Below are 26,307 nucleotides of genomic sequence, written 5' to 3' on the forward strand. Positions count from 1 at the left end.
CAAATTCCGTGTGGACTTTAAAATCCTCATGCTCATGAAAATCCACCTCGCAACCCTTCACTCTTCTAATTCTGGTCTCCTTACTGTCCCCCAAGCCTCTCTACACTCTAGGGGTGACAGGGCCTTCTCCTGCTGCGCCCCCAGGCTCTGGAACTCTCTGCCCAAGGACATCAGAGAGTCACTTTCTCTAAACTCCTTCAAGTCCAGACTCAACACCTTCTTTAGAAGAGCCTTTACTGAACTGGCTCCATTCTTCACCTCTCTGCTTTACTTAGTACCACCATCCACGGTCTCCTCTGTGTGTTGTAATTGTGTTTTATCTTGTGTATTCTTATTTATTGTTGTTGTCATTCTGTAAAGCGCCTTGAGAAGCCACCTTTAAAGGCGATACATAAAGTTTTTTTTATCATTATTCTTCCCTGGTCGCAAAACCGACCTTCTCAACATGGCGTCCCGCGTTTCCCGTCTCCCCGCGACCTCGCCGCCTGCACCCCTCTGACGTCATGACGCAGCGCCCGTTCGCGGAGTTGAAAACAATAAACAATCTGCGAGCGACGCAGCGGACGCAAGAATCCGAACCGCCGGAAAGAAACGGGAAACGGAACTGAATCCGGACTTGGCCTGCTCTTCATTTTCCCGGACTATTCCGTCGAAGCTCCGGGGCTGACGGACACGTCTCACGGTTAACAGCCCCGTCCGTCGGTGTCGGTCTGTCACCTCTGCCCCGCTTCCCTGTTATGCGGGTCCCGGGGAGCCGGACCGAGCCGAGCTCCGCGCCCTGCCCCCCGTTCCGCCAGCCCCATGTCCCGCTGGCTGCTGCCCTGGTCCGGCTCGCTCAAGAAGCGGGCCTGCCGGTACCTCCTGCAGCACTACCTCGGCCACTTCCTGCAGGAGCGCCTGACTCTGGACCAGCTCAGCCTGGACCTGTACAACGGCAGCGGGGTCATCCGAGACATCACCCTGGACGTCTGGGTGAGCCCGCCCGAACCGCGCCAGGACCGGCCCGGCCTGTCGGCACTGGTGTTGTCTGCGGCCGTCATCGTCGTTGTTATTAATATTATTGTTGTTATTGTCAGTAGCCGTGTCGCTGTCGCCACCAGCACCAGGAGTCAGCTGGGGGGGGTTTGCGCCAGTGGGAAGCTGGGAGAGTTTGGAGAATCTCCCAGTTCAAGCTCTGGTGTCGGGATGAGTCAGTAGATTTCGTCACCTTCACTGCTCCAGATCTTTGTCCTGGAGGATCTGTGCAGTAAACTGAGCACTTCACCCCCCCCCCCATCGTCATATCATACTGATTCTGTCTCCTCTCCCCTCTCTACCCCTCTCTACCCCTCTCTCCCCCCTCTCCCCCTTCCTCCCCTGTTTCTCCCACCTCTGCTCCTCTCTCCCCTCCCTCACCTGTTTCTCCCCTCTCTACCCCTCTCTCCCCCCTCTCCCCCTTCCTCCCCTGTTTCTCCCACCTCTGCTCCTCTCTCCCCTCCCTCCCCTGTTTCTCCCCTCTCTACCCCTCTCTCCCCTGTTTCTCCCACCTCTCCTCTCCCCTCTCTCCTCCTCTCTCTCCCTCCTCCCCTGTTTCTCCCCTCTCTACCCCTCTTTCCCCTCCCCTCTCCTCTCTCTCCCTCCTCCCCTGTTTCTCCCCTTTCTCCTCCTCTCTCCCCTGTTTCTCCCACCTCTCCCCTCCCCTCTCTCCTCCTCTCTCTCCCTCCTCCCCTGTTTCTCCCCTCTCTACCCCTCTTTCCCCTCCCCTCTCTCCTCTCTCCCTCCTCCCCTGTTTCTCCCCTCTCTCCCCTGTTTCTCCCCTCTCTCCTCCTCTCTCCCCTGTTTCTCCCACCTCTCCCCTCCCCTCTCTCCTCCTCTCTCTCCCTCCTCCCCTGTTTCTCCCCTCTCTACCCCTCTTTCCCCTCCCCTCTCTCCTCTCTCTCCCTCCTCCCCTGTTTCTCCCCTCTCTCCCGTTTCTCCCCTCTCTCCTCTCCTCTCCCCTGTTTCTCCCCTCTCTCCCCTCTCTCCCCTGTTTCTCCCCTGTTTCTCCCACCTCTCCCCTCCCCTCTCTCCTCCTCTCTCTCCCTCCTCCCCTGTTTCTCCCCTCTCTACCCCTCTTTCCCCTCCCCTCTCCTCTCTCTCCCTCCTCCCCTGTTTCTCCCCTTTCTCCTCCTCTCTCCCCTGTTTCTCCCACCTCTCCCCTCCCCTCTCTCCTCCTCTCTCTCCCTCCTCCCCTGTTTCTCCCCTCTCTACCCCTCTTTCCCCTCCCCTCTCTCCTCTCTCTCCCTCCTCCCCTGTTTCTCCCCTCTCTCCCCTGTTTCTCCCCTCTCTCCTCCTCTCTCCCCTGTTTCTCCCACCTCTCCCCTCCCCTCTCTCCTCCTCTCTCTCCCTCCTCCCCTGTTTCTCCCCTCTCTACCCCTCTTTCCCCTCCCCTCTCTCCTCTCTCTCCCTCCTCCCCTGTTTCTCCCCTCTCTCCCCTGTTTCTCCTCTCTCTCCTCTCCTCTCCCCTGTTTCTCCCCTCTCTCCCCTCTCTCCCCTGTTTCTCCCCTGTTTCTCCCACCTCTCCCCTCCCCTCTCTCCTCCTCTCTCTCCCTCCTCCCCTGTTTCTCCCCTCTCTCCTCCTCTCTCACCTGTTTCTCCCACCTCTCCTCTCCCCTCTCTGCTCCTCTCTCCAGTCCGTCAATGAGCTGCTGGAGTCGGTGGGTGCTCCTCTGGAGCTGGTTGACGGCTTTGTGTCCAGCATCGCCGTGACGATCCCCTGGGCCGCTCTGGTCACTGACCACTGCACCGTGGAGATCCAGGGGCTGCAGCTGACCTGCCGACCCAAGTACAGAACCAGTGAGTACCGTCTTGCACTGCTGTCGATCCGCACTCTCCAGAACCAGAACCCTTTCATGTAGACCTCTACAGCCCATCACACACCATTGACTGCTGTAGAGCAGTTGACCCTGTTCTGGACAAACCCATGCACAGCGGTGTGCTTTAATGCCCAATCTAGTCAATACCACTCAGTCTAGATCAGTCTTTTGTGCATTGGTCCTGTCCAGTAAACATCTGTACTGTTAGTGTCCATCAGTCCAGTGAATCCAGACCTCTGTAGTCTTGTCCAGTGCTGGACCCCAGGGTCCGGTCCCCTGTTGGAAGTACCAGCCAGTGTTTCGCACTGGGAATGCTGTCTGTGCTGCCCTCTACAGGTACCACCTGGGACTCGCAGGGCTGGTCCTCCTGTATGACCTCCAGCATGCAGCTGGCTCAGGAGTGCCTGAAGGACCCGCCTGAGGCGTCCGAGGAGCCGCCCGCTCCACTGGAGGGTCTGGAGATGTTTGCGCAGACGATCGAGACGGGTAAGTGTGTGTGAGTGACAGCTGCTCGGGGCCGCAGGCAGGCTGGGAGCAGCCGTGTGCGCAGCAGGTCAGAGCCGTCGGACTGGACCGCGCGTGATTAACCCTCGCTGTGCTGCAGTGCTGCGCCGTATCCGAGTCACCTTCCTGGACACCATCGTCCGAGTGGAGCACCAGCCCCTGGACTCCGACACCGGAGTGGCTTTGGAGGTGCACGTCAAACGGTAAGGAGCTGCGGCCACCTGGACGCCGGTGTTACTGCCCCCACATGACACGGAAGGCTTCCCGAGACACTGAAGCCCCGCCCGTCTTGTGTGCCAGGCTGGACTACTGTGACGAGGCGGTGAGGGACTCCAGCCAGGCGCTGCCTGTTGACATCCACCAGCCCCCTGCTGTCCTGCACAAGATCCTGCAGCTCAGCGCCGTGCAGCTGCTGTACGAGGCTACTGGGGGCTCACAGGTAACACTCCCAGCCCAGCACGAAACCACACGCCTCACTCACCTGAGCACAGCTAACACTCCCAGCCCAGCACGCTCTCTGGCTCAGAGGAAACCACACGCCTCACTCACCTGAGCACAGCTAACACTCCCAGCCCAGCACGCTCTCTGGCTCAGAGGAAACCACACGCCTCACTCACCTGAGCACAGCTAACACTCCCAGCCCAGCACGAACTCTGGCTCAGAGGAAACCACACGCCTCACTCACCTGAGCACAGCTAACACTCCCACCTCACTCACCTGAGCACAGCTAACACTCCCAGCCCAGCACGCTCTCTGGCTCAGAGGAAACCACACGCCTCACTCACCTGAGCACAGGTAACACTCCCAGCCCAGCACGCTCTCTGGCTCAGAGGAAACCACACGCTTCACTCACCTGAGCACAGCTAACACTCCCAGCCCAGCACGCTCTCTGGCTCAGAGGAAACCACACGCCTCACTCACCTGAGCACAGCTAACACTCCCAGCCCAGCACGAACTCTGGCTCAGAGGAAACCACACGCCTCACTCACCTGAGCACAGCTAACACTCCCAGCCCAGCACGCTCTCTGGCTCAGAGGAAACCACACGCCTCACTCACCTGAGCACAGCAGCTAACACTCCCACCTCACTCACCTGAGCACAGGTAACACTCCCAGCCCAGCACGCTCTCTGGCTCAGAGGAAACCACACGCCTCACTCACCTGAGCACAGCTAACACTCCCACCTCACTCACCTGAGCACAGCTAACACTCCCAGCCCAGCACGCTCTCTGGCTCAGAGGAAACCACACGCCTCACTCACCTGAGCACAGCTAACACTCCCAGCCCAGCACGCTCTCTGGCTCAGAGGAAACCACACGCCTCACTCACCTGAGCACAGCTAACACTCCCACCTCACTCACCTGAGCACAGGTATCACTCCCAGCCCAGCACTCTCTCTGGCTCAGAGGAAACCACACGCCTTACTCACCTGAGCACAGCTAACACTCCCAGCCCAGCACTCTCTCTGGCTCAGAGGAAACCACACGCCTCACTCACCTGAGCACAGGTAACACTCCCAGCCCAGCACGCTCTCTGGCTCAGAGGAAACCATACGCTTCACTCACCTGAGCACAGCTAACACTCCCAGCCCAGCACGCTCTCTGGCTCAGAGGAAACCACACGCCTCACTCACCTGAGCACAGCTAACACTCCCACCTCACTCACCTGAGCACAGGTAACACTCCCAGCCCAGCACGCTCTCTGGCTCAGAGGAAACCACACGCCTCACTCACCTGAGCACAGGTAACACACCTGGTTTACAGGTAGCACAGGTGCTCAGGCGATGCCATTCGTGTCTCTCCTGCAGGCTGAGGTCCCCCCAGGCAGCGACAGTGAGGGGGATTCCCTGGCCACAGGCGATCGCGAGTCTGGCCCACAGCGCCCCCAGCTGATTGGGATGTGCTCTGGCGTCATGGAGACCAGTGTGAAGATCAAACAGAACAGTGCCCTGCCTGGGCCCAAGGTACTGATAGCACCAGGTGAACTGGCATTCACTGCGAAGCCAGTCTGAACCAGTGTACACCATCCTCTCTCCCTGACTCTGACTCTGGAGAATATGGGATCAGTGACGTCTCTGGCCCGGGGAGAGAGAGGCACTCTGACTCCTCTCTCTGTTGTCTCTGTCAGCTGGAGCTGGATGGAAAGATGGGCTGTGTCCACCTGCTGCTGTCCCCAGGCCAGATCGCTCACCTGTCGGACCTGCTGTCTGTGCTCTGCGTTGAGACAGGTACAGGTGCGCACGTCTCTACTAACCTCCTCACCCTCCCTCCCCTCGGGACACCTGTACCGCACACGCACACTCTCTCTCTCCCCTGTGCGATGTGTGCTGACATCGGCTCTCTCTCTGTGCTGTGGAAGAGCCCAGCAGGGCGGCCGATGGGGGGTGCAGTCGCCCCCTGGGCTCTGAGGACCTGCGGCTGATCGAGGAGGACCTGAGCAGGCAGCTGAGCGCCGAGACTGCCGACAGGGGCCAGGCCAGCGAGGAGGAGGAGCAGCAGGGCTTCCTCGGCAGCCTGGACAACACAGGTCAGACTCGGCGTGACACTCTGACGCCACAGTGTGTGAATCTGGGGCCTGTGTGAATCCGCAGTGTGTTAATCTGGGACTATGCTGTGTGACGCCGCAGTGTGTTAGCCTGGGGCCTGTGTGAATCCGCAGTGTGTTGATCTGGGGCCTGTGTGAATCCGCAGTGTGTTGATCTGGGGCCTGTGTGAATCCGCAGTGTGTTGATCTGGGGCTATGCTGTGTGATGCCGCAGTGTGTTAATCTGGGTCCTGTGTGACGCCGCAGTGTGTTAATCTGGGCTATGCTGTGTGACGCCGCAGTGTGTTGATCTGGGGCTGCTGTGTGAATCCGCAGTGTGTTGATCTGGGGCCTGTGTGAATCTGCAGTGTGTTGATCTGGGGCCTGTGTGAATCCGCAGTGTGTTGATCTGGGGCTGCTGTGTGAATCCGCAGTGTGTTAATCTGGGCCATGCTGTGTGACGCTGCAGTGTGTTGATCTGGGGCTGCTGTGTGACGCTGCAGTGTGTTGATCTGGGGCTGCTGTGTGACGCCGCAGTGTGTTGATCTGGGGCTGCTGTGTGACGCCGCAGTGTGTTGATCTGGGGCTGCTGTGTGAATCCGCAGTGTGTTGATCTGGGGCCATGCTGTGTGACGCCGCAGTGTGTTAATCTGGGCTATGCTGTGTGACGCCGCAGTGTGTTGATCTTGGGCTGCTGTGTGAAGCCGCAGTGTGTTGATCTGGGCCATGCTGTGTGACGCCGCAGTGTGTTGATCTGGGCCATGCTGTGTGACGCCGCAGTGTGTTGATCTGGGGCCTGTGTGACGCCGCAGTGTGTTGATCTGGGGCTGCTGTGTGACGCCGCAGTGTGTTGATCTGGGGCCTGTGTGACGCCGCAGTGTGTTGATCTGGGGCTGCTGTGTGACGCCGCAGTGTGTTGATCTGGGGCTGCTGTGTGAATCCGCAGTGTGTTGATCTGGGGCCATGCTGTGTGACGCCGCAGTGTGTTAATCTGGGCCATGCTGTGTGACGCCGCAGTGTGTTGATCTGGGCCATGCTGTGTGACGCCGCAGTGTGTTGATCTGGGCTATGCTGTGTGACGCCGCAGTGTGTTGATCTGGGGCTGCTGTGTGACGCCGCAGTGTGTTGATCTGGGCCATGCTGTGTGACGCCGCAGTGTGTTGATCTGGGGCCTGTGTGACGCCGCAGTGTGTTGATCTGGGCCATGCTGTGTGACGCCGCAGTGTGTTGATCTGGGCTATGCTGTGTGACGCCGCAGTGTGTTGATCTGGGGCTGCTGTGTGACGCCGCAGCGTGTTGATCTGGGCCATGCTGTGTGACGCCGCAGTGTGTTGATCTGGGGCTGCTGTGTGACGCCGCAGTGTGTTAATCTGGGCCATGCTGTGTGACGCCGCAGTGTGTTGATCTGGGCTATGCTGTGTGACGCCGCAGTGTGTTGATCTGGGCTATGCTGTGTGACGCCGCAGTGTGTTGATCTGGGGCTGCTGTGTGAATCCGCAGTGTGTTGATCTGGGGCTGCTGTGTGAATCCGCAGTGTGTTGATCTGGGGCTGCTGTGTGAATCCGCAGTGTGTTGATCTGGGGCCATGCTGTGTGACGCCGCAGTGTGTTGATCTGGGCCATGCTGTGTGACGCCGCAGTGTGTTGATCTGGGCCATGCTGTGTGACGCCGCAGTGTGTTGATCTGGGCTATGCTGTGTGACGCCGCAGTGTGTTGATCTGGGGCTGCTGTGTGACGCCGCAGTGTGTTGATCTGGGCCATGCTGTGTGACGCCGCAGTGTGTTGATCTGGGCCATGCTGTGTGACGCCGCAGTGTGTTGATCTGGGGCCTGTGTGACGCCGCAGTGTGTTGATCTGGGCCATGCTGTGTGACGCCGCAGTGTGTTGATCTGGGCTATGCTGTGTGACGCCGCAGTGTGTTGATCTGGGGCTGCTGTGTGAAGCCGCAGTGTGTTGATCTGGGGCTGCTGTGTGACGCCGCAGTGTGTTGATCTGGGCCATGCTGTGTGTTTCAGAGATGTTCTACTCCATGGGCGTGGGGATGAGCAGCAGTGTGGCGTCCCTGCGCTCGGCCAGCGAGCTGTCGGACAGCGGGATGGACTCCTCCGTGCACAGCCAGCTCAGCGCGCTGGCCGTGGGGGTGAGCACCTCTCTCTGTGCCGCCGCCGCCTGCGTCTGTGGGAGTCACTCTGGGCCTCTGGGGGGCAGCACTGTGTGGGGCTTGTGCTGGTCCTGACTGACCGCTTCTCTCTGTCCGCCTGCGTGTGCGATTCCCAGCTGATGGTGACCAGTCCCCGGCGCTACCCTGTCCCCGGAGCACTGTCCAGCCTGCAGGCCGGTCCCAGGCTCTCAGGTGTGTCTCTCTCGATGAAAAGCCACTGGAGCCGTGTAGCTTGTGGTGTCTGCCCAGCGACTGAGCCCCCCTCTCTGCCTGCAGGCCGGCTCTCGCAGCGCCCCCCAGCGGAGCCTCTGAAAACGGACGCCCTGCTCCGCCTCTCCCTGGGGGGGCTCACCCTCACCCTGCTGGAGCAGGAGCCCTCCCCCGCGGGCCAGCAGGGGGAGCCGTCCCTGGCCGAGGTGTCGCGCGTGTTCTTCCAGGAGCTGGGCTTCTTCAAGGATGCCATGTTCAGCGGCAGAGACTTCACCCCGCTGAGAGAGAGCTTCGCCAAGGCCTGCCCACACTCCCACCTCAGGTACTGCCTGTACACACCTGTACACACCTGCACACACCTGTACACACTGTACTGTACACACTGTGCTTCACCCTGCTGAGAGAGCGTCCCCAAGGCCTACTCACACTCCCACCTCAGGTATTGCCTGTACACACTGTACTGTACACACTGTACTGTACACACTGTGCTTCACCCTGCTGAGAGAGAGCGTCCCCAAGGCCTACCCACACTCCCACCTCAGGTATTGCCTGTACACACTGTACTGTACACACTGTGCTTCACCCCGCTGAGAGAGAGCGTCCCCAAGGCCTACCCACACTCCCACCTCAGGTATTGCCTGTACACACCTGTACACACCTGCACACACCTGTACACACTGTACTGTACACACTGTGCTTCACCCCGCTGAGAGAGAGCGTCCCCAAGGCCTACTCACACTCCCACCTCAGGTATTGCCTGTACACACTGTACTGTACACACTGTGCTTCACCCCGCTGAGAGAGAGCGTCCCCAAGGCCTACCCACACTCCCACCTCAGGTATTGCCTGTACACACCTGTACACACCTGCACACACCTGTACACACTGTACTGTACACACTGTGCTTCACCCCGCTGAGAGAGAGCTTCGCCAAGGCCTGCCCACACTCCCACCTCAGGTATTGCCTGTACACACCTGTACACACCTGCACACACTGTACTGTACACACTGTGCTTCACCCCGCTGAGAGAGAGCTTCGCCAAGGCCTGCCCACACTCCCACCTCAGGTACTGCCTGTACACACCTGCACACACCTGTACACACTGTACTCTACACACCTGCACACACCTGCACTGACTGTACACACCTGCACATACAGGGTTAGTGAAGTGGTTCTCCTTCTCTACACTGGGTGCTTGGAGATCCTTTGGGTCGAGAGGCCCTGTACAAGGATGAGGAATTCTCCCGGACTGGTCACCTGTTCTCTGTCCCTCGCAGGCTCACTGGCTCGGCCGTTCAGGTCACCTGTGAATGGAAGAGCTCGGGGCGCCGCGCCCGCGAGATGACCTCTGACCTCTCCTTCAGCAGACTGGAGCTGCTGGAGTGTCTGCGGGATCCCGAGAGCCCAGGGGAGCCCCAGTACACTGAGGTACCGAGCACCCTGAGCACCCCAACAGCCCAGGGGAGAATGGGGAATGGAGGAGGGGCCCCGGGCTCCAGTCCCGCTGCGCTCCGTGAGGCCCAAGCGGCCGATCTTTTCAATGGAGCTTCCGCGGGGGGGTTAGGATGAGGTTCAGGCTCCCGTTGGGTATAAAGCGTCTCTGAAGGAGTTCAGCAGCGGTCTGTGGGCCGCGAGGTGAACCCAAGGGCTGCGTGGCGCAGGCAAGGGTGGCAAAAGCCAAGACATCGTCCTGATCCGCCGCCGCAGCAGGCAGCGTTCCCAGGCCGGGCAGAACGCAGTGTAGCAGGGAGCAAAGGGCAAGTCCAAGAGACGGGATCGGAGCGGAGGAAGGGTCGAGAATCCACGGCGAAGCCCCAGACAGGGCGCTAGGGCGCCTGAGAGCCCACGAAGGCCGGGAGCAAACAGTTCTTACAGCCAGAGCCAGAGCGCCACCAGGTCTGGCCTCAAGCAGTCTGATCCACCTGTGGCGCACAGGTGGCACACAGGTGGATCAGGGCTTCCCGCCTGATCGTGTAGCCACGGCCGCTGGCGCTGACTGACAGACGAGTACAGGCGTGGCCTGAGGCCGTCGTTACACTAGCGGGAGCCAGCCCGACGCAGAAGGGCGAAGAACGGAGAGCAGGTCGCCATGCTGCTGGTGTGCATGTGCGCGGGGTGTTGGGCATTACTGGCTCCTTCAAGCCCAGTTTGGGATCATTTGCCCCAGATGGACCGAAGATGTTGGTTTGCTTCCTGGTGACTCAGATGGACTTACTGTCCCTCTGTCCGTGTCCTCAGGTCCTGCTGTTCCAGAATTCCAGTGCCTTCACGTTCGGTCAGACGGCCAAGCCCTGCGCCCAGATCCATTACCGGCTGAGCGAGAGCACGTCCCGCAGGGTACCTGTCGCGCTCCCATGAGCTCTCCCTTTCCTGCTGCACCTGTCCTGAGCCCCCAGCCCCACAGCCTGCTGGATCCCGAAAACAGACTGTAACGCCAGGAGAGCTGGACATCAGCACTGTTCCTGTGTCTGAAGCGATCAGCACTGGGGGTCACACTGCACTGAGGTGTCCAGTGGGGTCAGTGCTGGGGGTCACACTGCCCTGAGGTGTCCAGCGGGGTCAGCACTGGGGGTCACACTGCACTGAGGTGTCCAGTGGGGTCAGTGCTGGGGGTCACACTGCACTGAGGTGTCCAGTGGAGTCAGTCCTGGGGGTGCTGGTGTGATGTTGAGGTTAAAGCTGTCCACTGGGGTCAGTCCTGGGGGTTAAACTGCCCTGAGGTGTCCAGTTTGTGTGTTCAGCTGTGACGTTGCTCTCTGGTGCTGTGCAGGGAGCGGTCCGGCAGAAACTCGTGCGCAGTGAGAGCACAGTGCGTGTGGAGCTCGGGGAGTTCACCGCAGAACTGGACCTGGACCTGCTGACCCGGCTGGACCTCATCTTCCGAGCCCTGAGTGCAGAGGCACAGTCGCACGCACAGGTAGACGTCCTGTGCAGTGTCCTCGGCCTGTCTCCCTAGCCCCTCCTCTCTCTGACCCTGTTTGTGTTGTTTCTCGTCCACTTCCTGCGTCTGTCTCTCCCTCTCGCTCTACCTAGGTCTTCTCTGCCTCTCTCTACCTCTGTGCCCCCGATCTGTACCTGCCTGTATCGTACTCTGCCTCTGGCTCTAGCTATTTCTCTTTTCCTTCTGCGCCTCTCTCTGCCTCTGGTCTTCCTGCCTCTCTCTCTGACTCTCACCCTCTGCCTCTCTCTGCCTCTGGTCTTTCTGCCTCTCTCTGACTCTTGCACCCTCTGCCTCTCTTTCTGCCTCTGGTCTCTCTGCCTCTCTCTCTGACTCTCACCCTCTGCCTCTCCTCTGTGCGTCAGCCTGACCAGCCGCAGTGCAGTGAGCTCCACTCCTCCGTCACCCTCCTCTCCCCGCTGGCGGTTTTGAGGCTCCGCTTCCCAGTGCCGGACCTGCGCACTGGACCCGAGCGCCGCCCCCCGACCCGGAAGGAGGTCCGGAAGGACAGCCTGCGCCTGGAGCTGAGGGAGCTGGAGCTCCGGAGCCAGAGCAGCCCAGACCGGGCTAGAGCTACCCCACCCTGGAGCATGGAGGCCCAGTTCTCTGACCTGCACGGTGAGGAGTGGTAGGGGCTTGAGTGGAGTAGCACGTTTAAGGGTACGGCATACCGCGATACACTCCGGAGTGGGGATAGCTGGGAGAGTCGCTCCGGCGTGGGGATAGCTGGGAGAGTCGCTCCGGCGTGGGGATAGTCACTCCGGCGTGGGGATAGCTGGGAGAGTCGCTTCGGCGTGGGGAGAGTCGCTCCGGCGTGGGGATAGCTGGGAGAGTCGCTTCGGTGTGAGGATAGCTGGGAGAGTCGCTTCGGCGTGGGGATAGCTGGGAGAGTCGCTCCGGCGTGGGGATAGCTGGGAGAGTCGCTCCGGCGTGGGGATAGTCACTCCGGCGTGGGGATAGCTGGGAGAGTCGCTCCAGCGTGGGGATAGCTGGGAGAGTCGCTCCGGTGTGGGGATAGTCGCTCCGGCGTGGGGATAGCTGGGATAGTCGCTCCGGCGTGGGGATAGTCACTCCGGTGTGGGGATAGCTGGGAGAGTCGCTCCAGCATGGGGATAGTCGCTCCGGCGTGGGGATAGTCACTCCGGTGTGGGGATAGCTGGGAGAGTCGCTCCAGCATGGGGATAGTCGCTCTGGCATGGGGATAGTCACTCCGGTGTGGGGATAGTCACTCCGGTGTGGGGATAGCTGGGAGAGTCACTCTGGCATGGGGATAGTCGCTCTGGCGTGGGGATAGTCACTCCGGTGTGGGGATAGCTGGGAGAGTCGCTCCAGCATGGGGATAGTCACTCCGGTGTGGGGATAGCTTGGAGAGTCGCTCCGGCTTGGGGATAGCTGGGAGAGTCGCTCTGGCGTGGGGATAGTCACTCCGGCGTGGGGATAGCTGGGAGAGTCGCTTCGGCGTGGGGAGAGTCACTCCGGCGTGGGAATAGCTGGGAGAGTCGCTCTGGCGTGGGGATAGCTGGGAGAGTCGCTTCGGCGTGGGGATAGCTGGGAGAGTCGCTCCGGCGTGGGGATAGTCACTCCGGCGTGGGGATAGCTGGGAGAGTCGCTCCGGCGTGGGGATAGCTGGGAGAGTCGCTCCGGCGTGGGGATAGTCGCTCCGGCGTGGGGGTAGCTGGGATAGTCGCTCCGGCGTGGGGATAGTCACTCCGGTGTGGGGATAGCTGGGAGAGTCGCTCCAGCATGGGGATAGTCGCTCCGGCATGGGGATAGTCACTCCGGTGTGGGGATAGCTGGGAGAGTCGCTCTGGCATGGGGATAGTCGCTCTGGCATGGGGATAGTCACTCCGGTGTGGGGATAGTCACTCCGGTGTGGGGATAGCTGGGAGAGTCACTCTGGCGTGGGGATAGTCGCTCTGGCGTGGGGATAGTCACTCCGGTGTGGGGATAGCTGGGAGAGTCACTCCGGCGTGGGGATAGTCACTCCGGCGTGGGGATAGTCACTCCAGTGTGGGGATAGTCGCTCCGGCGTGGGGATAGTCACTCCGGTGTGGGGATAGCTGGGAGAGTCGCTCCAGCATGGGGATAGTCACTCCGGCGTGGGGAGAGTCGCTCCGGCGTGGGGAGAGTCACTCCGGCATGGGGAGAGTTGCTCCGGCATGGGGGGGCTGCAAAGATTCTTCAAAATACAACCCCCGCTTAGTCACGTGTCACGTGCGTTCATCACTTGTTTTATGTAATTCTAATAATTCAAGTTATACTGAAAATAAAAAATAGTAAATGGTGATTTTGAAATGATCATCTCTCTTCTGACCTCACTCTCCCTGCCCCCCGTCTCTCAGGTGTGTATGAGGACGGGGAGGGGGGATCGTTCCCCTGTATCAGAGTCCAGAAGGCCTCTGACCCCCAGGGTAACAGACAAGATGGCGTCCCCAGGTCAGTGTCTGTCTCCGTGTTCTTCACCCGGTCAGGACTGTGCTGCCTGTCAGTTGCTGAGCCACTCTCTCTCCCCCTCTCCCGCAGCGTCGTCGTGAGGCTGAGCTCGCCGGAGCCGAGCTCTGGGCCGTGGGAGGCGGGTGTGGAGCACAGTCTGGAGGGGGATCTGGGCTCTGTGGAGAGCCCCTGCGAGCTGAGGCAAAGAGAGAGCTCGCCTTTCTCCTCCAACAGGACCATGTTTGAGACCGAGGAGGTCAGGAACGGTTATTCTCTCTCTCTCTAGGCCTGGTCCCCCACTTCTGTCCCTGTCTGACTGAGACAAGCCTCTCTTCTCTCTCTCTCAGATGGTGATCCCAGCAGATCAAGAGGAGATGTTGGCCTTCCAGTCCCAGTGTGTCTCCCAGTCCCAGTATGTGCTGGAGGTCACCCTGCCTCTGGCCACAGTGCTCCTGCCCAGCAAGGAGGCCTACCAGAGTCTGTATAACCGGTACTGTCATAGTATAGCTGTATCTTCATTGCCAGAGTCTGTACTGTCGGTACTGTTGCTGCTAGTATAGCTGTATCTTCACTGCCAGAGCCTGTACAGCTGGTACCGTCACTGCTAGTACAGCTGTATTGTCGCTTACCGAGCCTGTACAAGCAGAACTGTCACTGCTTGTCCAGCTGCTGATGATATCCTGCCTCCTTTTCCCTCCAGGATCAACAATGACCTGTTGATGTGGGAGCCCCCCTCTCCGGACCTCCCTGGGCCCCCGGTCCCCCCCAGCGCTGCTCCTCGAAGGCAGCCGGGGCCCCGAGACCAGTTCCGCATGTGCAAGTCTGCCTTCAGGCTGGGTGAGCCCTGCCTATCTGCTAATCTAGTGCTTATCTAGGGCTGTGTGTGCTCCTGCTGTCCGGCTGTCTCAGTGATCTGTGCTGGTCTTAGTGATATGTGGTCCAGCTGTGGCTGTGCTGGTCTCAGTGATCTGTGCTGGTCTCAGTGATCTGTGCTCCTGCTGTCCGGCTGCGCTGGTCTCGGTGATCTATGCTCCTGCAGTCCGGCTGTGCTGGTCTTAGTGATCTGTGGTCCAGCTGTGGCTGTGCTGGTCACAGATATCTGTGCTGGTCACAGATATCTGTGCTGGTCTCAGTGATCTCTGCTCCTGCTGTCCGGCTGCGCTGGTCTCGGTGATCTATGCTCCTGCAGTCCGGCTGTGCTGGTCTCAGTGATCTGTGCTCCAGCTGTCAGGCTGTGCTGGTCTCAGTGATCTGTGCTCCAGCTGTCAGGCTGTGCTGGTCTCAGTGATCTGTGCTGGTCTCAGTGATCTGTGCTTCAGCTATCCGGCTGTGCATTAGCGACGTGTTGTTGCTGTGTGTCCCCAGACTCGGACTCAGACGAGGAGGAGCCTCAGTTCATCTCCGCTGAGGAGACCCTGAGGCACCGGGGGGCGGGGCTTCTGCTGGGCCCCACCCACAGCCTGCTCTCCCTGACCATTCACATCGGCCGGGGGCGGCTCACCTGTATGGCCGACAGCAAGGTGAGGTCACACCCTCTCCTGCCTACCTGCCTGCCTGTCAGACTGCAGGCTCAGCCCACGTGTCTCTCTCTTTCAGGGGGAGACCGGCCAGAAGGTGGAACAGTGTCACGGGGAGCTGGTGCTGGACGTGGAAGGAGGGAAGATATTTAGCGTGACGCAGCACCGGGGAGATCCCTTCCTCAACTTCCTGTGCCTGGAGAGCCAGAAGGTGGAGCTGTACCACCACGGTAGGAGAGAGGGGGAGCCGCTCAGTGGGGGGGTGTGGGGGGAGAGGAGTGGATCTTTCAGCTGTGCCGATCTCCCCCTGTCCTGTGCAGCGATGGTACCGGACTCCCCCCTCCCGGAGCGGCTGGAAATGCCCGGGTTCACCCCCCCGGATCACCTGGAGCCTACCATCTACCCCTCGGAGGCGGGGGTGTCCAGCGTGGCGGACAGGGAGAGCAGGAGGCAGATGCTGTCCACCGCCATCAAGATCACGCTGGACCCGGCGAGGGGAGTGAAGGTCTGTGCGGCGCGGAGTCCGTCTGCGTGCAGTTGTGTCTGTCCTGCTGTGTGACCTCTGACCCAGGAAGTACTCGCTTTGTGTTTCTCGTTTCTCCCCCCAGGAGTTCCTGGTTGCTCTCGGCCTGCAGGGGGCCACGTTGCGGCATCGTATGTCCCCGTCCTATCAGAGCTGGCACGAGCAGGTGAGTTACCGCCCCCCCCCCCTGCCTGCCCACCCTTGGTGCTGGCCGGCGGGCACGACTGACCCCCCCCCCCCCCCCTCTGTCTGGTCGGCAGCTGGTCGACTTCCTGGACGTGATCGACGAGCCGATCCTGGGGTACACGCCCCCTGCGGTCATCACCGTGCTGCACACACACTTGCTGAGCTGCGCTGTGGACTACAGGTGAGCCTGTCTGGATTCCCAGCACGTTTCTCAGCCCCTCCTCCATTTGCCCTGATCTCTCTGGACACACACAGTACCGCAGACAGCACCACCCAGTGTAGACGGTACATTGCACACATCATAAATAATAACCACAGAACAATAAATACATTGTGGAACACGTCTGCAGGCACATGCTCCGCGCGAACGCTTTGAAGAAACGCGTTTCCTCTTGCTCTTGCAGACCCCTCTACCTCCCGGTCCGCATGCTGTTCACCGCCGAGTCCTTCTCCCTGTCCAGCAACATCATCGTGGACACGGCGACCTTCCACCTCCGGTAAGGCACAGCAGTCTGATCCGCTCCAGGTGTGACAGTGCTGTCAGTCAGACTCCCAGTGCGCAGCAGTCTGATCCGCTCCAGGTGTGACAGTGCTGTCAGACTCCCAGTGTGCAGCAGCCTGATCCGCTCCAGGTGTGACAGTGCTGTCAGACTCCCAGTGCGCAGCAGTCTGATCCGCTCCAGGTGTGACAGTGCTGTCAGACTCCCAGTGCGCAGCAGTCTGATCTGCTCCAGGTGTGACAGTGCTGTCAGTCAGACTCCCAGTGCGCAGCAGTCTGATCCGCTCCAGGTGTGACAGTGCTGTCAGTCAGACTCCCAGTGCGCAGCAGTCTGATCCGCTCCAGGTGTGACAGTGCTGTCAGTCAGACTCCCAGTGCGCAGCAGTTTGATCCGCTCCAGGTGTGACAGTGCTGTCAGTCAGACTCCCAGTGCGCAGCAGTCTGATCCGCTCCAGGTGTGACAGTGCTGTCAGTCAGACTCCCAGTGCGCAGCAGTCTGATCCGCTCCAGGTGTGACAGTGCTGTCAGACTCCCAGTGCGCAGCAGTCTGATCCACTCCAGATGTGACAGTGCTGTCAGTCAGACTCCCAGTGCACAGCAGTCTGATCCGCTCCAGGTGTGACAGTGCTGTCAGACTCCCAGTGCGCAGCAGTCTGATCCGCTCCAGGTGTGACAGTGCTGTCAGTCAGACTCCCAGTGCGCAGCAGTCTGATCCGCTCCAGGTGTGACAGTGCTGTCAGTCAGACTCCCAGTGCGCAGCAGTCTGATCCGCTCCAGGTGTGACAGTGCTGTCAGTCAGACTCCCAGTGTGCAGCAGTCTGATCCGCTCCATGACAGCACTGTAAAACCTGGACTGGGAGTCATTACTCTAACCCTGTCTCTGCCCGTCTCTCTCTCTCAGGTTCATACTGGACGACTCTGCCCTCTACCTGTCCGACAGGTGTGATAGCGACACGGTGGACCTGCGCAGGGGTGGGTGCTCCTGTCTCCTGCTTGGTGTGTGCCTCAGACTGCTGCAGGCCATATGGACATTAACAGTACTCTCCCCTCGTCCTCTGTCCCTCTAGACTATGTCTGTGTTCTGGACATTGACCTCCTGGAGCTGGCCATCACCACCTGGAGAGCCAGCGAGGACAGCAAGCTGGTGAGAGGCTCCGTCTCTCTGACTGTCAGTCTGTTGTGGGTCAGAGTAAGAAATCTCTGTCTGTTTCTGTCTCAGTCTTGCCTGTCTCTGTCTCTCTGACTCTCTGCGTCTCTGTCTCAGACTCAGCCCCTGTTTGAGCTGCGCTGCTCCAACAATGTCGTCCACCTCCACACCTGCGCTGACTCCTGCGCCACCCTGGTCAACCTGCTGCAGTACCTGGTCTCCCACGGCGACCTGCACCCACCTCCACAACCCCACCCCCCGACCGAGATCGCTGGGCAGAAGCTGCCGGTACGAGGACAGGGACTGGGAGACAGATGGGGGACACACTGACAGGAGTGACCGGCAGTAACTCTGTACCCCTGGGGGTCACTGGCTGCCCCCTCTGTCTTCCGCAGCTGTCGGAAAGTCCCGCCTCCCTCCCTCCCTGCCTTCCTGCCGAGACCGCGGAGATCAACCAGTGTGACCTGACCGACGCCCTGATTGACACCGAAAAGAGCGAACAGGACGAGGAGGCGGGAGCAGGTGAGGGGAAGGAGGGGCTCAGGCCTGAGTGTCCTGACAGCTGCCTGCTGTGCTTTTGTGTGTGTGTGTGCGCTTGCGTGCGCGCTGTGTGTGTGTGTGTGTGTGTGTGTGTGTGTGTGTGTGTGTGCGCTTGCGTGCGCGCTGTGTGTGTGTGTTTGTGTGTGCGCGTACGTGCGTGTGCTTGCGTGCGCGCTGTGTGTGCGCGCTTGCGTGCGCGGTGTGTGTGTGCTGTGTGCTATAAGTGCAGTACGTGTGTGTTTGTGCGTGCGTGCGTGCGTGCGTGCGTGCGTGCGTGCGTGCGTGCGTGCGTGCGCTATGAGTGCAGTACGCGCACTGGGGTGAGGGCTCTTGCTCGGAGCACCACAGCAGTGTCCGCACGGCGGGCAGTGACGACCCCACTGCCTGTCCGACCCATCGGGAACCTCACAGGCCACAGAGTTCTCTAGGAGAAGCGGAGCTGTCAGGTGTCGGGGTACATGGAACCCCATTATATCAAGAAAACCACTCCAGGTGCTGCGGAGGGAGGCGCTGGTGTGTTCACTGCAGGGCCTGACGAAGACGTGTGTCACTGCCCTGCCAAGCCTGTGGTGTGTCTGCCGCCCCCTGCAGGCTCGCCTGTGGCAGCGCGCCGCAGCTCCCCTGTGTCCGTCTACCTGTTCCCTGGGGAGGCGCCGAAGCCCCGCCCCCCGGGGGCGGAGGGGGAGGAGCCGGCGGCTGACGGACGGGTGGCTGCAGCCAGTGAGACGCTGTCGGAGGCGGGCTCGGAGAACTCCACGGACAACGACGACTTCTGCATCCTGGAGGCGCCGGGGATGGGCATCCCTGTGAGTTTGGGGGTGCTGGGGGGGGGCCGGGGGCCGGGGGCCGGGGGCCGGGGGGGCGTGAGTGTGTGCGCATCAGTAACAACCTGCCCCCCTCCCTCCCTGCAGCCCCGGGACGGCGAGCCGGTGGTGACGGTGTTGTGCCCCGGGCAGATCCGCGTGCGGGACGGGCACTTCTCCCGGCCGCGGAGCAGCAGCGACGCGCTGCGGGCGCCGGCCCGGTTCCCGGTGCCCGAGACGCGCCTGGTGCTGCGCGAGGTGTCGGTGGTCTGGCACCTGTACGGCGGGCGGGACTTCGGGAGGCGGCCGGGCGCCGCCCACAGCGGCCACCCGCTCAGGTACCGGCGCCGGGTCGTTCCCGGTACCTGTCTGCGCCGGTCCGGCTCGGGACAGAACCTGCCAGGGCCCAGGTTTAACTGACAGGCGGTTCACAAATCTGGCCTTTCTGTCTTTTTCTCTCTCTCTCCCTCCTCTCCTCTCTCCTCCTGTCTCTCTCTCCTCTCCTCCTGTCTCCTTCTCACCCTGCCTCTCTCCTCCCGTCTCTCTCCTTCTCTCCTCCTGTCAGTTCAATTCAAGGTGCTTTATTGGAATTACCAATGACTCAATCAGTGTTGCCAAAGAAGACGCAATTAAGACAACATTTACAGATATTTACAGATGTCTGATACCTGTCTCTCTCTCTCTCTCTCTCTCTCTCTCTCTCTCTCTCTCCGCCAGGGGCCGGTCTGCCACGCCAGGTGCCCGGGCCTCCCCCTCTCGCTCGGGCCCGGCTCGGCCCCAGAACTCGTGGCGCTGGCAGGGGGGCAGCGGGCGATCCCACAGCCTGCTGATGGAGATCCAGCTCAGCAAGGTCCGCCTGTCCGCCAATTGTATACGGCCTGTCCGCCTGTTGTACAGGGCCTGTCTGCCTGTTCTATAGGGCCTGTCTGCCTGTCTGCCTGCTGTACAGCTGATCCAGCTCAGCAAGGTCCACCTGCCTGTCTGTCTGCCTGTTGTATACGGCCTGTCTGCCTGCTGTACAGGGCCTGTCTGCCTGTTCTATAGGGCCTGTCTGCCTGTCTGCCTGCTGTACAGCTGATCCAGCTCAGCAAGGTCCACCTGCCTGTCTGTCTGCCTGTTGTATACGGCCTGTCTGCCTGCTGTACAGGGCCTATCCGCCTGTTCTATAGGGCCTGTCTGCCTGTCTGCCTGCTGTACAGCTGATCCAGCTCAGCAAGGTCCACCTGCCTGTCTGTCTGCCTGTTGTATACGGCCTGTCTGCCTGCTGTACAGGGCCTATCCGCCTGTCTGCCTGCCTGTCTGTCTGCTGTACAGGGCCTGTCTGTCTGCCTGTCTGTCTGTCTGTCTGCCTGTCTGTCTGCCTGCTGTACAGGGCCTGTCCTCCTGTCTGTCTGCCTGTGTATAGGACCTGGCTGTCTGCCTGCTGTATAGGGCCTGTCCGCCTGTCTGTCTGCCTGCTGTACAGGGCCTGTCCTCCTGTCTGTCTGCCTGTGTATAGGACCTGTCTGTCTGCCTGCTGGACAGGGCCTGTCCTCCTGTCTGTCTGTCTGCCTGCCTGCCTGTCTGTCCGCCTTTTGTATAGGGCCTGTCCGCCTGTCTGTCTGCCTGCTTACAGGGCCTGTCCGCCTGTCTGTCTGCCTGTGTATAGGACCTGTCTGTCTGCCTGCTGTACAGGGCCTGTGTCAGTCTTGTCTGCCTGCCTGACTGTTGTCCAGGGCGTGTCTGAGTATCTGTCTGTGTGCCTGTTGTCCAGGGCCTGCCTGCCTGCCTGAGTGTCTGTCTGTGTTGTACCCTTCTCTCTCCCAGGTCAGCTTCCAGCACGAGTCGTACTCGCGCGCGGCAGCGCCCCCCCCAGGCTGGGCTGGGGAGGGGGAAGGGGGCGAGCGGCCGCTGTCCCGGCAGGTGTTTGTGGTCCAGGAGCTGGAGGTTCGGGACAGGCTGGCCTCCTCCCAGATCAACAAGTTCCTGTACCTGTACAGCAGTGAGAGCATGCCCCGCAGAGCCCACTCCAACATGGTGAGGAGGAGCTGTCTCCTTCTTCTCACTGAGCCTTTCCTCTCTGGACAGCCAGGTCTGCCTGTGTCCAGTGTGTGTGTCCAGGCTGTGCTCACTGAGCCTGTCCTCTCTGGACAGCCAGGTCTGCCTGTGTCCAGTGTGTGTGTCCAGGCTGTGCTCACTGAGCCTGTCCTCTCTGGACAGCCAGGTCTGCCTGTGTCCAGTGTGTGTGTCCAGGCTGTTCTCACTGAGCCTGTCCTCTCTGGACGGAGTGGTCTGCCTGTGTCCAGTGTCTGTGTCCAGGCTGTGGTCACTGAGCCTGTCCTCTCTTGGCAGCCAGGTCTGCCTGTGTCCAGGGTACGTGTCCAGGCTGTGGTCACTGAGCCTGTGCTCAGTGTGTTGTGTGGTGTGTGTTGTGCTGTGTGTTGTGTAGGTACTTTGACAGCAGTGGTGTCTCTGTCTCAGCTGATGGTCAAGGCTGTCCAGCTGTGTCCGGAGTCAGGGGTCGGCGGTCCTGAGTGCTGTCTGCGTGTCAGCCTGATGCCCCTGCGACTGAACATCGACCAGGTCAGACACACCGCACAACACACTGCCAACAGTACACAGCACCGCACAACACACTGCACTGCACAACACAACACTGCACAAGAGCACACAATGTGCAACACCACTGCACAGCTCTGTGTGTAGCAACACGCAGTAACACACTGCGCAACAGTACACAGCACCGCACAACAACACGCACCCCTGCACAGCTCAACACAACTCGCAGCAACCGCAGCTGCAGCGCACAGCTGCCCTCCGGACTGAGCCCACTCCTCCTGTCTCCCAGGATGCCCTGTTCTTCCTGAAGGACTTCTTCAGCAGCCTGGCCGCCGGCATCAACCCCTACCTGCCCGTCGACACGGCGACCGAGGGTGAGCACCTGTGGCCGTCACACACCTGTGTGTTTCAACACACCTGAGTGATTTGGGGTACCACGATATTGTGCGTCTGAAAGCTGGTGTGCTCGTTTGAGGGGTGTCCTGGGTAAAGCAGCTTCGGTGTTGCCTGCCTGTCTCACTGAATCTCTCTGTGTCTCCTGTCTCACTGTCTCAATCTCTCACTCACTTTCTGTCTCCTGTCTCACTGTCTCTGTGTCTGTCTTACTGTCTTTCTGCCTCACGGTGTGCCTCTCCCTCTCACACTCTCTCCCTCTCTCACTGTCCCTGTGTCCAGCGAAGGCAGAGCCAGACCTGGAGACAGACCCAGGCCAGAGTCAGGGCCCGTGCTTGGGGCCGGACCTGACCGTGTCCATGGAGACGACCTCAAGTGACCACAGCTCCGCCTCCACGGGGTCATCCTCCGCCGACCAGCCCATCTACTTCAGGTGGGCGGAGCCTGCGGCCGGTCAGGGGGGCAGTCCTGGGGCAGGGGCAGGGGGCCGGTCGTGTCCGTGCTCATGACCCCTGTGTCTCTCTGCAGGGAGTTCCGGTTCACCTCCGAGGTCCCCATCTGGCTGGATTATCATGGGAAGCATGTCAGCATAGAGCAGGTGAGCAGAGAGACAGGACAGCCTGTCTGTGTGACTCAGGGCCTGTCTCTCTGTCCGTGTATACCAGGGCCTGTCTCTCTGTCCGTGTGTCACAGGGTATGTCTCTCTGTCTGTGTGACTCAGGGCCTGTCTGTCTGCCAGTCTCTCTGTCCGTGTGTCTCGGGGCCTGTCTGTCTGCCTGTCTGTGTGTCTCAGGGCCTGTGTCTCTGTCTGTGTGTCTCAGGGCGTCTGTCTGCCTGTCTGTGTGTCTCAGGGCCTGTCTGTCTGCCTGTCTGTGTGTCTCAGGGCCTGTCTGTCGGCCTGCCTGTCTGCCTGTCTGTGTGTCTCAGGGCCTGTCTGTCGGCCTGTCTGTCGGCCTGTCTGTCTGCCTGTCTGTGTGACTCAGGGCCTGTCTGTCTCTCTCAGGGCACGTTTGCGGGGATCCTGATCGGTTTAGCCCAGCTCAACTGCTCTGAGCTGAAACTGAAGAGACTGTGCTGCCGACACGGGTCAGTGTAGACGCCTCACCCTGCCCCCCTGTGTGTCTCTCTCCTCTCCTGCCCCCCTGTGTGTCTCTCTCCCCTCTGACAACCCCCCCTCTCTCTCTGGCCCTCAGGCTGCTGGGGGTGGAGAAGGTGATTAATTACGCCATTAATGAGTGGCTGACGGACATCCGCAAGAACCAGCTGCCGGGGATTCTGGGAGGAGTGGGACCCATGCACTCGGTGGTGCAGCTGTGTGAGTACAGGAAGTGACCTCGGTGGCCGCGTTCCGGCCCGGCCCGCTGCGGCCCGGCCCGCCTGACGCCCTCTCCTCCTCTCGCTGTGCCTGCAGTCCACGGGGTGCGGGACCTCTTCTGGATGCCCATAGAGCAGTACCGCCGGGACGGGCGCATTATCCGCGGCCTCCAGCGGGGGGCGGCCTCCTTCGGCACCTCCACGGCCTCCGCCGCGCTGGAGCTGAGCAACAGGCTGGTGCAGGCCATTCAGGTACGCCCACCCAGAGCCCCGCCCTCCACTGCGCCACACCCACTCTGCTCCGCCCTGCCCAGAGCCCCGCCCTCCACTGCGCCACACCCACTCTGCCCCGTCCCGCCCAGAGCCCTGCCCTCCACTGCGCCACACCCACTCTGCCCCGTCCCGCCCAGAGCCCCGCCCTCCACTGCGCCACACCCACTCTGCTCCGCCCTGCCCAGAGCCCCGCCCTCCACTGCGCCACACCCACTCTGCCCCGCCCCGCCCATCCAGAGCCCTGCCCTCCACTATGCCACACCCACCCTGCTCCGCCCTGCCCAGAGCCCCGCCATTCTCTGCCCAGAGCTCTGTCCTCCACTGTCACCCCCACCCTGCCCCGCCCATAACCCTGCCCTCCACTGTGCCACACCCCCACCCAGAGCGCCACCCTCCATTGTGCCACACCCACCCTGACCCACTTACCAAGAGCCCCGCCCCCCACTGTGCCACCCCCAGCCTGCCCTGCCCCGCCCAGCCTGCCCGCGCAGAAACGACAGGCATGTCTCTCTCCCCAGGCCACAGCGGAGACCGTGTACGACATCCTGTCCCCCGCGCCGCCTCTGTGTCGGGCCCTGTCGGACCGGCGCCATGCCCACCGCCGGCCGGCCCAGCCTGCTGACCTGCGTGAGGGCGTTGCCAAGGCCTACGACACTGTCCGCGAGGTAAGACTGCTGGCCGGCAGGGCTGCTTCCTGTCCCTGACCCCCTCTCTGCCCTGTCCCTCTCTCTCTGTCCCTCTCTCTGCCCTGTTCCTCTCTCTCTGTCTCTCTCTCCATGTCCCCCTTTCTCTCTCTGTCAGTGCCGGATTTCCCAGGAGGCACTGCAGGCACAGCGCCTAGGGCCTATGAACTTCTTAGGGCCCACGAAGGAGGGAAACACTAGTGACTCACGAAAAACACGCTGAAACAGCATTCTTGCGATGGACTCCAGGGCCTCCAGATCGATAACCATGCGCTTTCCAGCGGCTGTTCTAGAAACTGGGAGTGTAGAAGTGCTAGCCGCTGGACTCGCTCCATCAGTCACGTGGTTTAGCTTTAGAACAGTTTAAAGTGCGTCATGTTTGCGTTGACCCCGTTTCGGAGTGAAAGTGCCTCGGGGCTACGAGCACCGCAGTCCGGCCCTGGTCTGTCTCTCTCCCACCTGTCTGTCCGTTTCTCCCCGTCTCTGTCTTTTTCTCTCTGTCTCTCTCCCACCTGTCTATCCGTTTCTCTCTCTCCCGCCTGTCTGTCTGTTCTGCCTGTCTGCCTGTCTCTCTCTCTTTCCCGCCTGTCTCTCTCCCTCTCCCACCTGTCTGTCCGTTTCTCTCTCCCCTGTCTGTCTTTTTCTCTCTCTCTCTCCCACCTATCCGTTTCTCTCTCTCCCGCCTGTCTGCCTGTCTCTCTCTCTCCCGCCTGTCTCTCTCTCTCCCACCTGTCTGTCCGTTTCTCTCTCCCGTCTCTCTGTCTTTTTCTCTGTCTCTCTCCCGCCTGTCTGTCCATTTCTCTCTCCCCTGTCTCTCTTTTTCTGTCTCTCTCCCGCCTGTCTGTCTGTCTGTCCCGCCTGTCTGCCTGTCTCTCTCTCTCTCTCCCGCCTGTCTCTCTCTCTCCTGCCTGTCTCTCTGTCTGTCCCTGTCTCCCTGCCTCTCTGTCTGTCCCTGTCTCCGGCTGCTGCAGGCCTGTATTCACTCCTCTCTCCCTGCAGGGGGTGATAGACACCGCGCAGACCATCTGCGTCATGGCGTCGCGGGGTCACGAGCAGAAGGGGCTGCCGGGGGCGGTGGGCGGGGTCCTGCGGCAGATCCCGCCCACGGTGGTCCGCCCTCTCATCGTCGCCACGGAGGCGACCTCCAACCTGCTGGGCGGCATGCGGAACCAGATCAAGCCGGACGCGCGGAAGGAGGACTTCTTAAAGTGGCGCACCGAGGACAGCCAGGAGTGAGGGGGAAGGAGAACCCTGCTGCACAGGGCGGGTCTCCTGCCCCCCAGGGGGACTGCAGAGGCGCCGCCCTGCTGGCCGGCCGTGGTGTGGGAGCTGCTGGCGGGTGCTCGTCTCTGATCCGGGAGTGGCCAGTGTCCAGCCCCCACTGTCCCCTCCGCGCGCGTGCGTGCGTGCGTGTGTGTGCGTGTGTGAATGTGCTGCTCTGCGCTGCTCGGCCCCTTCCCTCTGCGCGCGAGTCCATGTGCCATGACCCCCCCCCCCCCTCCCCGGCCGGGCAGGGAGAGGCGCCCGTGTCCAGCGCGTTCGGGTGGGGGGGGGGCCGAGTGGCGGTGTGCTCTCATGTGACCACAGCTTCGAATGGACGAATGACCTGTACATTGATCCCCCAGACCAGATTAAAAAAATAAATAAAATATTTTAAAGTGTAACCGTGCCCTCGGGAGGCAGGCTGCTGGCGTCTCTCTGGGGGGGGGTCCGTTTCACACTCCTGGGTCTCCACCATCCCCCCTGCCCTGCCCCCCTTTCCTTGGCGTTGGGCCCAGTTCTGGTCCAAGCCCAGGTTCAGGCGGTGGAGGGGCTCGGGTTGACAGCACCGGGACACGGACTGAAGCAGAAGGGCACGACGTCGCCCCCCCCCCCCCCCGGAGTGCAGGGCGGGGGGGGGGCGCAGTTTCACTCAGCACAAGGAAGAAGCTGTAACCCATCTATAAAACTTGAGGGTCTACACTTTACACAGAGAGTGGTGGGAGTGTGGAACAGCCTTGTGGCCTCCAGGCTGTTCAGGATCTCATCCAGGGGTTTCTGGCATCGGCTTCAATGTCATGTCTGGTGAGCCTGTTCCACTCTCCCACCACCCTTCGTGTAAAGTAGTGTGTTTCCTTTCCTGCATGTGAGGTGCAATTGCCCCTAGCCTTAGCAGAAGCCCCCTGGGGGGGGGGGGGTTGTGTTCCAGTTTATTCTGGAATTTATTCTGTGAATACTCCCATCAGATTATCTGAACAAGACTCAACCAGTTCACCTCCTTCTCCTGCTGCGGCTGGGACACTCCTCTA

General features: G+C 60.9%; 1 protein-coding gene across 2 annotated transcripts; it reads left to right on the forward strand.

Moving 5' to 3' along the window:
- Window positions 1-526: 526 nt before the first annotated feature.
- On the forward strand, window positions 527-25,680 carry atg2a (autophagy related 2A). 2 transcript variants are annotated; one of them, XM_088908950.1, is made up of 42 exons: window positions 527-972; window positions 2,652-2,814; window positions 3,171-3,320; window positions 3,439-3,541; window positions 3,639-3,777; window positions 5,145-5,300; window positions 5,465-5,564; window positions 5,696-5,863; window positions 7,876-8,000; window positions 8,138-8,213; window positions 8,298-8,553; window positions 9,510-9,660; window positions 10,471-10,569; window positions 11,003-11,149; window positions 11,536-11,788; window positions 13,513-13,606; window positions 13,694-13,859; window positions 13,951-14,093; window positions 14,304-14,440; window positions 14,969-15,123; window positions 15,200-15,350; window positions 15,441-15,625; window positions 15,729-15,809; window positions 15,904-16,010; window positions 16,234-16,326; window positions 17,230-17,300; window positions 17,396-17,472; window positions 17,593-17,763; window positions 17,871-17,997; window positions 18,607-18,821; window positions 18,927-19,156; window positions 19,536-19,668; window positions 20,625-20,834; window positions 21,279-21,380; window positions 21,646-21,730; window positions 22,032-22,182; window positions 22,278-22,347; window positions 22,753-22,835; window positions 22,943-23,064; window positions 23,161-23,315; window positions 23,855-24,001; window positions 25,019-25,680. In XM_088908950.1, the coding sequence occupies exons 1-42, from the start codon at window positions 802-804 to the stop codon at window positions 25,253-25,255; spliced, it is 5,955 nt and encodes a 1,984-aa protein (XP_088765076.1). In that variant the 5' UTR covers window positions 527-801; the 3' UTR covers window positions 25,256-25,680. The 2 variants fall into 2 exon arrangements, with proteins under 2 accessions (XP_088765076.1, XP_088765075.1); XM_088908949.1 differs by having other exon boundaries at window positions 530-972; window positions 5,465-5,570.
- Window positions 25,681-26,307: the final 627 nt, after the last annotated feature.

The sequence above is a fragment of the Atractosteus spatula genome, assembly GCF_055471065.1.
Source record: "Atractosteus spatula isolate fAtrSpa1 chromosome 24 unlocalized genomic scaffold, fAtrSpa1.hap1 SUPER_24_unloc_1, whole genome shotgun sequence".
NCBI lineage: Eukaryota > Metazoa > Chordata > Actinopteri > Semionotiformes > Lepisosteidae > Atractosteus > Atractosteus spatula.

Coding starts and splice junctions, on each gene's coding strand:
- atg2a (XM_088908949.1), top strand. CDS start 802: ATGTCCCGCTGGCTGCTGCCCTGGTCCGGCTCGCTCAAGAAGCGGGCC. Junction 15,351..15,440: donor GGTGGAGCTGTACCACCACG/GTAGGAGAGAGG, acceptor TGTCCTGTGCAG/CGATGGTACCGGACTCCCCC. Junction 16,011..16,233: donor AGCTGCGCTGTGGACTACAG/GTGAGCCTGTCT, acceptor TTGCTCTTGCAG/ACCCCTCTACCTCCCGGTCC.